Source organism: Delphinus delphis, chromosome 15 (assembly GCF_949987515.2).
Source record: "Delphinus delphis chromosome 15, mDelDel1.2, whole genome shotgun sequence".
Lineage (NCBI taxonomy): Eukaryota > Metazoa > Chordata > Mammalia > Artiodactyla > Delphinidae > Delphinus > Delphinus delphis.
In genome coordinates this window covers 74,091,997-74,104,570 of record NC_082697.1, presented here as the reverse complement: position 1 = coordinate 74,104,570, position 12,574 = coordinate 74,091,997, and the positions used below count along the sequence as shown (strand labels likewise).

At 44.9% G+C, this 12,574-nt stretch overlaps 1 protein-coding gene across 2 annotated transcripts in view; it reads right to left on the bottom strand.

Moving 5' to 3' along the window:
* CALN1 (calneuron 1) overlaps positions 1-12,574 on the bottom strand; it is a 432,488-nt gene that overhangs the window by 329,254 nt on the left and 90,660 nt on the right. The window contains exon 2 of one of the 2 annotated variants that reach the window (XM_060032204.1): positions 3,944-4,064. In XM_060032204.1, coding sequence (XP_059888187.1) covers positions 3,944-4,064 — 121 coding nt within the window. Of the gene's footprint in view, positions 1-3,943; positions 4,069-12,574 lie in introns of both variants that reach the window. The other variant, XM_060032203.1, reaches the window with a different exon arrangement.

The following is a 12,574-nucleotide window of genomic DNA, read 5'->3' as shown; positions in this document are numbered from 1 at the left end:
ACATAAACTCCCTGGGTGGATTGTAAAATCCTTGAGCCAGGCAACGAAGATTATACTTCTTTGAATTCCTCCTCCACCCAGAAAGCATTTGGGTAAACACTCCTGTAATGAATGAATGAATAGGAATGAAAATATGAATGAAGAGGAAGGAAGGAGAGGAAGGAAGGATCTCAACCAATGCATCATTGCTGAGTTTGCCTGTTGGGTGAATTCCAATTCCAGTCTGGCCAACTGGATGCAGCTTTGCCTTAATTCCTCATAAGCTTTGTTTAAAGAGAAGAAACAGAAACTTCCCGGAGCGAAGGGCAACTGGAGGTGGCCTGCATGTTGAGTGGCCTCGTTCTCAGAGGGTAACCTCTCATGGACTGGGCGCCCTTGATCCTTACACTGAAGGAAAGGGGCGTTCCATCCCCAGCGACAAACACTGACCAGGTGAGGGAACCTGCCCTTGGTGATCCATGAGCAAAAGGCTGCAGCCACCCGGGGCAGGGATGGTACCCAGATAACATCTGCACCCCAGGTGGCTGGACCACAGAGGATGCTTCAATATCCACCCGCGTCCAACGCATCTACTCCCCGTGCAGCACCACATGTCCCGTGAGGATAAACGAGCGGCCCCGAACAGTAGGATATGAGGGCTGGGCTGACACAAGGCAGCTCCAAGAGGACGGCAAACAGGTACAGTCTCGGAAACCGGCTTCCCCGAGAACCAAGCTGCAGTCCTCTGAACTGATTCCAGCCAGTTGGTTTTCAGACCCTGCCCGCCGGTTCTGCACTCAAAACACATCTCACAGCCCTGCCTGGAGCCCCAAGATGCTCGTAACGAAGCGTAAGCAGCCATAACTCAGGGTTCACCTTGGCAGAGATAAATAAATAAGTGAATAGAAGGAATCTTCCATTAGAAAATAAATGGCCTTTCTTCGGGCTGAGAGCCTGGATTACCCTCCTGAAGGACAAATACAGCATCTTCCCCAGCCGACCTCAGGCCATAAAGTCCAGCTTCACTCAACCAGGGACCCCTGCCCCCCATAACCAGGGCTTCCAGGGCCAAGGCCACCCACCAGGACCTCCAGGGCTGTGAGAATTACCGCCCGCTAGTCTCACCTGCTGAGAAGGCGCCTTTCAGCCCCATTCAGCTGCCTGTGCCTGACAGAAACAACAGGGTGGTGAGCTCTGCTGCCTGCCCAAGAACAGAGTTCAGCCAGCGCCCGAGTGGAGAAGGGCCGAAATCCAGGCAGTGGATCTCTTGAAAAGCCATACGCCCTGACAGTGGCCCAGATTTCACAGAGAAAAAAGCCATCACTCTGAGAAGTCTTGGAAAAATCATCTCTTGATTATTCATGGCAAAGCTGGGAAGGAGGAGGAAGAAAAATGGAAAGCCAGGGTATGTGAAAGCCATAGACGATTTCCAAACTTCACTGGGTTAGGCATCGCAGCCTCTGCAAGAGTTGCCCCACATATATCTGGAGAAAACCATAATTCAAAAGCATACATGCACCCCCCTGTTCACTGCAGCACTATTTACAACAGCCAAGACATGGAAACCACGTAAATGAGCATCGACAGATGAATGGATAAAGAAGATGTGGTATATTTATACAATGGGGTATTACTCAGCCGCAAAAAAGAATGAAATAATGCCATTTGCAGCAACATGTATGGACCTAGGGCTTATCATACTAAGTGAAGTAAGTCAGACAGAGAAAAAGAAATATCATATGATATTGCTTATATGTGGAATCAAAAAAAAATGATACAAATGAACTTATATATAAAACAGAAATAGACCCACAGAGAGAAGACAAACTTATGGTTACCAAAGGGGAAAGGGGGTGGGGATAAATTAGGAGTTTGGGGTTAACTTATACACACTACTATATATAAAATAGATAAACGACCTACTGTATAGCACAAGGAACTATACTCAATATTTTGTAATAACTTATAAAGGAAAAGAATCTGAAAAGGAATATATATACATATGTATATGTATAACTGAAACACTTTGCTACACACCTGAAACTAGCACAACATTGTAAATCAACGATACATCAATTTAAAAAGAAAAAAAAAGAGTTGCCCGAAACACACAGACTTTCTGCCCAAGTCTCATGGCCTCTGCTCCACAGGGCTCCACACAGGAGGCTCCCAGTCGCCCCTGCTAAGTGATGACTAAAACTGGAGGTACAGCAACCAGTCCCCCTCCCAAATCAATGCACCACTGCCCTGCTCTCCACTAGGTAGGACTCCTTCCCAGGACACAGGAAAGCTTGGGCCTCACCTCACTTTGCCAACACACCCAGCTCAGCCTCGGCCTTGTTTGTGGCCACCAGGATGGGCTCATTTTGGAGGAGGTCAGGGCTCTATTTTCTGCTTCCGTGCCCTTGTCCAAATATCCTCTGGCCAGTTGAAGGCCAGGAGATCTGAGGATACTGCTCTCCTCTCTGGCCCCCAGTCTGTCCAGACCACAGTGAGCAGATGCTGGGCCTAGGGAGTCTGGCTCTGCCCACATCACTCCCCTTCCTCTAATATCCTCCGGCCTCTCCTCCAGACCCAGCCCACCAGCCACTGAGCTCCACTGCTCCATCATGGACGTAAACAAGCCTCTACAGGTAGGCTTCAGAGATACCGCGCGCTCGGTTCCAGACCACCGCAATAAAGTAAAGAGCACAGTAAAGCGAATCACCGAATCTTTTCGTTTCCCAGCGTGTATAAAAGTTACGTTTGCACTATGCTGTAGTCTGTTAAATGTGTGATGGCATTAGGTCCAAACAAACAATGTACATACCTTCATTTTAAAATATTTTATTGCTAAAAAATGCTAACCAGCATCTGACAATGCAGTGTTGCCCCCCAAACCTTCAATCCGTAAAAAATGCAGTATCTGCGAACTGCAATAAAGCGAAGAGTAATAAAACATGGTATGCCTGTCGAGCAGCAAGCAAACAACGCGGGTGAGAGCAAGAAAGCTATCCGACAGCCCTGTCCTTCGCCTGCCCCATCTCGTGCCCTTCATGAAGCGAGCCTGTCTTCCCTGCCCCAGAGACGAATCTCCCCGCCTACCATACCCCTTGTAAGAAACGTGCACAAAGAAATCACACTGGTTCAGACCATTATACTCAAAGCAAAGATATGGGCCATATGGGGTAATTTTAACTTCCCTATTTTAGAAAGTAAACTTAAACTTCTTGTTGTAAAACAGTGTCACCAGGAACACAGCATTTCAAAACAAGAAGGGAAACCAATCTGGCGTGGCCTCAGCAGATGCCTAGGCAAACATCTGGCTGAATCAACCTAATTCTCTATTCTAAAAGACAAAAACAAAAACCTTCTTCCTTGTTTTAATTTTTTTTTTTAATCAAGGAGTTGATCTCCCCAGGATACAAAGGGGCACTGTCCCAGGATGAATTCAGTCACCGTGTCCCCAGGTTCGTTCGCATCCCAAAGCCAAGGCTACACTGTTACAGAGGCACAGAGGCAATCAAAATAATTGCCGGCCATTCCCACCTAGACACAGCTTCCAGATGATTCTGATCTGGGCAGGATTCCAAGCACCATGGCCACAAGTCAAGAGACGGCCATGAACAAGTCTATGACCTCCCCGCAGCTGGGCCCCATGGTGAATGAGAAGATGGAAACAGGGCAACACTACTGGCGACCAAGATTCCATCAATTGGAAAATACGTGTCACGAGTAGAAGCCTGTCTCCCCAGTCAGAGGGTTCCTTGTGGTACCCAAAGGAGCCGAAATATTCACCATAGATTTTTCAGGCCACCAGGTCCATCCCACACAAAGAAGTCATTTAGGCAGAAGTGATCTCTGAACTCTCTCCTGCTGCATCACGGTTAGACTTGGCCACAGCTGACGGCCAGCGTCTTAGACGCACAGTGGCCCCAGATGCCTCCCTCGGTGGCTCACCTCCCACGCAAGGCGGGCTCCTTACCGTCAAGCTCCTCCACAGAGATGTTAGCCAGCTGCTCGCTGTCGCTGCCAGCAGACAGAGATCGGTTGAGGTAATTCCCCTTGTACAACAGGCCGGCCGTCACGTGGTGAAAAGGCATCTTCTCCCTGCTCACAAGAGACAGGGGGCAGGGGAAAGAAAGACATCATCATCATCCGTTCCTCCTTTCCTTCCCTGAAGGACCACCCTGGTGTTCAGATGGCCAGGAGTATTTTTTAAATAACAAGAACATTGGTAGCGGGAAAGTCAGAGAATTCCAGGGTCCCCGTGGCCAGAGCAATTCCCGAAGGATCCCAAGTTCTGTCCCTTCCTTCATTGTACGTCTTACTTCATTCTCCCCATTTAATGAGGAACTTGAGCCATGTGGTCCTGGCAGACTGTGGGATACCCTGGCATCACCCAACTGTCTCTCCATGCAAACAAGGATACTCTCTGCTCCTTTCCCCGGTCTGATAAAAGCTTCCTCCATCCTCCTAGGAAAGGACTGCACACCCCAAAATGTGAGGCTGCCCAGTGACCATATGTCTTAGCCGTGACTGTACGGAAATCCAACTTTTGCTTTTTGCTTTCCCAGGTAAAGCAGGTTCTGCACTTACACTGCACTCAAAGCAGGTCGGAAATGCCAGGCTCTGAGTAAACACAGACAACAGTCTGTACCTCTGAGAAGGAGCCCTGTACCTGCCTGCACGAGTGGCTCATGAGCATAGCCCTCTGAGACACCAATCACACCTGCCCTGCAGGAAAGGTGGGCAGCATCTCAAGGTGTCCCAAAACAAAGCAGCTTCCAGCATGCTCACAGGAAATGAAAGCATCGCATCCCCTTAGACCAGATGAACAAACCCTCCAAGCTCCTCGTACCAGAGCACCACCCCTGGGACTTTGAAGTTCCCACCAGTGCAAGGCAGGCCAGAGGCTCCAGACTAAGGTGAAAGGGAGGGAGGAGAGACACAGTTAGAAGGATGGGTCTCTCACAGCAGGGAGGTTCCTCAAAAAACTAGAGTTGCTATATGATCCAGCAATCCCACTCCTGGGCATATATCCAGACAAAACTGTAATTCAAAAAGCTACATGCACCCCTATGTTCATAGCAACACTATTTACAATAGCCAAGACATGGAAACAACCTAAATGTCCATCGACAGATGAATGGATAAAGAAGATGTGGTACATATATACAATGGAATACTACTCAGCCGTAAAAAAGAATGGAATAATGCCATTTGCAGCAACATGGATAGACCAAGACATTATCATACTAAGCGAAGTAAGTCAGAAAGAGGAAGACAAATATCACATGATATCACTTATATGTGGAATCTAAAATAGAACATAGATGAACTTATCTACAAAACAGAAACAGACTCACAGACATAGAGAACAGACTTGTGGTTGCCAAGGGCGGGGGGGGCAGGGGAGGGTTGGACTGGGAGTTTGGGATGCAAACTATTATATATTGAACGGATAAAATACAAGGTCTTCTAGGGGCAGGACAGGAATAAAGACGCAGACATAGAGAATGGACTTGAGGACACAAGGAGGGGGAAGGGTAAGCTGGGACAAAGTGAGAGAGTGGCATGGACATATATACACTACCAAACGTAAAATAGATAGCTAGTGGGAAGCAGCCACGTAGTACAGGGAGATCAGCTCGGTGCTTTCTGACCACCTAGAGGGGTGGCATAGGGAGGGTGGGAGGGAGGCGCAAGAGGGAGGAGCTAGGGGGATATACGTATATGTATAGCTGATTCACTTTGTTATAAAGCAGAAACTAACACACCATTGTAAAGCAATTATACTCCAATAAAGACGTTAAAAAAAAAACAAGGTCTTATTTTTTTAGCACAGGGAACTATATTCAATATTCTATAATAAACCATAATGGAAAAGAATATGAAAAAAGAGAGAGAGAGAGAAAGTTGGATCTCTCCATAGGGGAAAGAGCAAGCTCTGTTATAGTGAGTGAGCCATGGGGCATATCCGGTTCTGCTTCTCCATCTGCAAAGGGGCCTAAGAGGATTGAGAAGCCTCTGAGCAGAATTAGGGAATTGGCAGGCAGGAGGGGGAGTCAATTCTAGGGTGTGGGTAGGGAACACCCTTTTAACAGAACTCCAGGAAGGTAAACTGGGCAGCACCAGAAGGGGTGATCTCCCCGCCAATGGGGGCATACAAGCAGAGGCTGAGGGCCTCCCTGACAGGGGTTCTGTGGGAGAGAATCGGCCCCTGTGCTCTCTCCCCACACACCTATCATTCTCCATGTGAGTCCCCCATAGGGTCCCTTTGGGCACTAAAGTTTGCGTCTGTACGTTAAGCTGGAGTGGTCCTAGCGGCCCCTCCGGGCACTGCTGAGTAACAAGGTGTAAATTACAGGAAGAGACAGCAACAGAAGGCCAGTCTCTGGGGATGACTGCTCAGGGCTTCAGGGTTCCCAAACCTTGCCATCCCTCAAGCCACACTCATGACAGCAACTGTCCCTGATGAAGGATGTTTGGAGGGGGGCAGGGGCCCCTGTCTTCTTTTCCCTGTGACACCACTGAGTGACAGGCCCGAGAGGACGCCCCTTCCTCTCTCTCCCTCCCAACTAGAGCTCACCCCAGCATGCCCCTGTATGGGCTGAGAGCTGCTGACTTAGAGATCAACCCAAGAGACTCTTCAAAGTTACAGGGCTTGACCAAGAGCAGGATGCCAGTTAGTGAAAGAATCCGATCTAGAACACAAGCCGCCTAAGCTCTCTTTCAACCAAGCAGCCTCAGCTCAGCACCAGACATTTCCACCTGGACGTCAAACTCTCATTTCAAACTCAAGATGTAGAAAAATGAACTAATTATCTTCCTAAAAAATAGGCCACACTTCCTGATTTCTCTATTTCTATCAAAGGTACTTTTCTCTCATCATAACAACTGGGGCAACTCTCACAAACGTTCTGAGCCCCAAACACATGGCAGAGGCAAGAGCCAGCCACCAGCCTCCAACCCAGTCTTAACTCTTTCCACAGCTAACAAAACGTACATACATCCACGGGCCAATTGCAAGTGACGGGCGGGGGGGGGGGGGGGGGTTGGTTCCAGAGTACGCATGCCTTTGCCAGTTATAAGGGGCACATATTCAGCGAACTACTGATATAAGTCAGACTTTCCCCCTCCCCCTCCTGGCCAAATCCATCCTTATACACAAATAGGCAAGAACCTTTCTTTGGAAGAAGACTTCAATTACCATCTCCTCTTTTCTCAAAGTTAAATTTCAGACCAAACAGGTTTAAAGGTGAGAATCAGATGCACGAGCTAGGACTGCTCTCCCTTTCCTAAGGCCAGTCCTAATTTGGAGCGCCACGTGTGGCCATGGTCATTTCAGCCTGGACAGATTCCCATGGTCCAGGGGATGAGACATCAACAATGGCTAACGCTTCCCTCTCAGCACTGGCCCGGGGACCCAGTAGTCTCACCAGCTGTTATTTTTAACCATCATTTAAATCCTTCCTAAACATGGGGAAATACCCACACCGATCTTCTCTAATTTTGCCACCTGGAGGGAGGCCCCCCTCAGGTCGATACAGGCCCAGAAGGCATTTCTCCCCATTTCACCACTCATCACTCTAGTTTCTCAGCATTTTATAAATAGCTTCCCATTACCACCTTTTACTTGGTTGCCTGAAGCTCTGGACCGGCCACACACACATTTTTACAGCCGCGGTAACAAGGTTATACTCAAACACGCGTGTCCAAGCCACGTTCGGCCACAGAAGGAACGCTGAGTACTTTGCAGAAAAAACTGGTCACAACTGAGTCCCACTTGAAAGACCAGCATAATTGCTTCTGGAAAAAGCAGCTTACAAAATTAGGTACGTATTCAGTTCATTCACCCAAAATGCTCATAGTCTAGTGGGAAAGAAAACACGTGCAATTGAACCAGCCATATAGATAAATAAAGTCATGTTCAAAAAAAGGAAGAGCATTATACCAAGTAAGCTAAAAACAGCTGCTGCAATTAAGGACTAAATTTCACTCCAAGCCACCTGGGGAAACCCAAGCTTTAAGATCCTGGCTTTGGCTATGGAAGGGAAATGTACAAGTTCGCCAGCAAAGGAAAACAGAGTCCTGAGCTAAAACTCAAGAGATGGATCCTTACATGGTGGGCAATGAATATATATATATATTTCTTTTCAACAGCCATTTTACTCATTGAGAAATATTATTTAAGTGACTGTTTACCATGTGAACAATCTTTCTGTATTTTCTGTAAGGCAGTATGGTTTCCTGGCTAAGAATCAGGGCTTTCTGGTCAAAAGCAGTGTTAGATTTAAATCCTAGCTCTGCTCTGATTAGCCATGTAGGTAAATTAATTGACCTCTGTAAGCCTCAGTCTCCTCCTCTGTAAAACTGGGGTTTGGAAACATACTGAATAGTATTTTTGTAACTATGAAATAAGATAAGGTATGGAAAGCACCTGACTTAGCATCAGGTATGTTCTCAATAAACATCATCAGTAATTCTTTGCTAAGGATTACATGAAGTAGGAGGCAGGGCAAAAGAAATTCATGATGTGTTAGGTGGAAGATAAAACATACCGTGTTTTGAAGGAGGGTCAGGAACGACCTGGCAGAGGGTGAGTTTCAGAGTAGAGCTGGCTGGCATTGCACACTAAGGTGCCAAGGGATCCAGAATGTCAGCAACAGAGCACTGGGGGCCCCAGCGCTGAGCGGTGTCAGCAAGCAGCTGACTGTATCAGGAGGAGGGGGCTATTTGAATGAAAAGCACCAGAGCTGAAAAAGAGTCTATTTCCTGGGTATCACCTGGCATCATGGTCACATCAAGGACAAGATGTCAGCAGGTTAAAAACAAAGGGGTGGGTTCCTGTTTTCAGTGTCGAAGAACTGGTACATTTCTTGGCAAAGTAATAAACCAAAGACAACACTCCCATTTACCATGGCAACAAAAAGAATAAAATATCTAGGAATAAATCTACCTAAGGAGACAAAAGACCTATATGCAAAAAATTATAAGACACTGATGAAAGAAATTAAAGATGATACAAATAGATGGAGAGATTATACCATGCTCTTGGATTGGAAGAATCAACACTGTGAAAATGACTATATTACCCAAAGCAATCTGCAGATTCAATGCAATCTCTATCAAACGACCACTGGCATTTTTCACAGAATAGAACAAAAAATTTCACAATTTGTATGGAAACACAAAAGACCCTGAATAGCTAAAGCAATCTTGAGAAAGAAAAACGGAGCTGGAGGACTCAGGCTCCCTGACTTCAGACTATACTACAAAGCTACAGTAATCAAGACAGTATGGTACTGGCACAAAAACAGAAATATAGATCAATGAACAGGATAGAAAGCCCAGAGATAAACCCACGCACATATGGTCACCTTATCTTTGATAAAAGAGGCAAGAATATACAGTGGAGAAAAGACAGCCTCTTCAATAAGTGGTGCTGGGAAAACTGGACAGCTACATGTAAAAGAATGAAATTAGAACACTACCAAACACCATACACAAAAATAAACTCAAAATGGATTAAAGACCTAAATTTAAGGCCAGACACTACCAAACTCTTAGAAGAAAACATAGGCAGAACACTCTATGACATAAATCATAGCAAGATCCTTTTTGACTCACCTCCTAGAGAAATGGAAATAAAAACAAAAATAAATAAATGAGACCTAATGAAACTTAAAAGCTTTTGCACAGCAAAGGAAACCATAAACAAGATGAAAAGACAACCCTCAGAATGGGAGAAAATATTTGCAAATGAAGCAACTGACAAAGGATTAATCTCAAAAATTTACAAGCTCATGCAGCCCAATATCAAAAAAACAAAAAACCCAATCCAAAAAAGGGCAGAAGATCTAAATAGACATTTCTCCAAAGAAGATATACAGATTGCCAACAAACACATGAAAGGATGCTCAACATCATTAATCATTAGAGAAATGCAAATCAAAACTACAATGAGATATCATTTCACACTGGTCAGAATGGCCATCATCAAAAAATGTACAAACAATAAATGCTGGAGAGGGTGTGGAGAAAAGGGAACCCTCTTGCACTGTTGGTGGGAATGTAAATTGATACAGCCACTATGGAGAACAGTATGGAGGTTCCTTAAAAAACTAAAAATAGAACTACCACACGACCCAGCAATCCCACTACTGGGCATATACACTGAGAAAACCATAATTCAAAAAGAGTCATGTCAAAATGTTCATTGCAGCTCTATTTACAATAGCCAGGACATGGAAGCAACCTAAGTGTCCACTGACAGATGAATGGATAAAGAAGATGTAGCACATATATACAATGGAATATTACTTAGCCATAAAAAGAAACGAAATTGAGTTTTTTGTAGTGAGGTGGCTGGACCTAGAGCCTGTCATACAGAGTGAAGTAAGTCAGAAAGAGAAAAACAAATACCATATGCTAACATATATATATATGGAATCTTAAAAAAAAAAAAAGGTCATTTAGAACCTAGGGGCAAGATGGAAATAAAGACACGACCTACTAGAGAATGGACTTGAGGATACGGGGAAGGGGAAGGGTAAGCTGGGACAAAATGGGAGAGTGGCATGGACATATATACACCACCAAACGTAAAATAGATAGCTAGTGGGAAGCAGCCGCATAGCGCAGGGAGATCAGCTCAGTGCTTTGTGACCACCTAGAGGGGTGGGATAGGGAGGGTGGGAGGGAGGGAGACGCAAGAGGGAAGAGATATGGGAACGTATGTATATGAATAGCTGATTCACTTTGTTATAAAGCAGAAACTAACACACCATTGTAAAGCAATTATACTCCAATAAAGATGTTAAAAAAAAAAAAAAAACAAAGAGCCCCACACACTTTGACTTGAGAGATGTCAAGAGATGATGCTCTTCAGAGACAGTTAATTTTGTGTCAACTTGACTGGGTCACAGGGTGCCCAGATATTTGGTTAAACATTACTCTGGGTGTGTCTGTGAGAGTGTTTTGGGGTGAGATTAACATTTAAGCCGGTAGTCTGAGTAAAGAAGATTGCCCTTCCCAAGGTGGCTGGGCCTTATCCAATCTGTTAGAGGCCTGAATAAAACAAAAAGGGAAAATAAGGGAAAATGTGTTCTTTCCGTCAGTGTGAGCTGGAACTTTGGTCTTCTCCTGCCTTTGGACCTGGACTCTGGCTGGAGCTGACACCAATAGCTCTCCTGGGTTTCCAGCTCGCCAGATTGTAGGAATTCTCAGCCTCCAAAACCATCTAAGCCAATTCCTTACAATAAATTTCTTTCTCTATATATATCCTATTGGTTATGTTTCTCTGGAGAACCCAGACTAACTCTTCCATTTTTTTTTCTCAGCAGTGCCGAAGACCCAGGCACATTCCTGTAGGCTGATGTTATTATTCTGGGTAAAGAGTACCCCAGAACATAATTCTGCAGGGCCTCTTAAGCAACACGACCCAGAGTGTAGTGTGTGGACCACTGCCAGCTGAATACTCTCTACTGCTTGTTTGCAACGAGATAGATAAGGACAGGAAGTGAAAGAAAGCATTGAAATTTTTATAGCAATTTGGAGCACTGGCCCAACACCTAAGCACGTGACCAGTTGAATTGATTTCTGTGTATCTTTGCTTTTTTTATTTTATTTTTCCACTAATTCGTTCTTTCTGCATTTTACAGAAATCACTCTGCCAAGGACTGGAGCTTTGAACAAAAAAAGAAACAAAACAAAAACACTAGTCCTTCCCCACAAATAGTTTAGTTTGAGAAGCACTTCTCTCTAAAGTACTTTAAGTTGCATCAATTTCTGGTAATGGGCTACAGATACAGAGAGAGAGGAAGAAAGACATGTAGAGAAATGTATTTGAACTTGCCTCCGAAATTTTTTCAAAGAACTTAATTTAAGAATTTTTAAAGTCTTAGATGGACTTTGGAAAGGAGGTACAGCAGACATAAAAAACAAACTTATGGTTACCAAAGGGGAAAGGGGATGGGGAGGGATAAATTAGGAGTATAGGATTAATAGGTACACACTACTATATATAAAATAGATAAATAACTAGGATTCACTATGTAGCACGTGGAACTATATTCAGTGCCTTGTAATAACCTATAATGGAAAAGAATGTGAAGCTGTACACCTGAAACTAACACAATATTGTAAATCAACCACAGTTAAAGAAATAAAAAAAATTTTTAATCCAAAAAAATACTCTATATACAATGTGTTATTCAAACAGAATTATTATACCACATTGAAAAGTCTAGTGTTAAAAAGTAATATTTGAGGGCTCCCCTGGTGGCGCAGTGGTTGAGAGCCCGCCTTCCGGTGCAGGGGACGCGGGTTCGTGCCCCAGTCCAGGAGGATCCCACATGCCGCGGAGCGGCTGGGCCCGTGAGCCATGGCCGCTGAGCCTGCGCGTCCGAAGCCTCCTGTGCTCCGCAACTTGGGGGGCCACGGCAGTGAGAGGCCCGCGTGCCGCAAAAAAATAAAAAGTAATATTTGAAGCATTTAAACGTCATAAACATTTCAAATATATATGGAAATAAAACCCCACAATATCCTTTGTTTTAAATTTAAAAAACAAAGCAAGAAAGGACGTACAAGACGTCAGCGGAAGTTTGGGCCA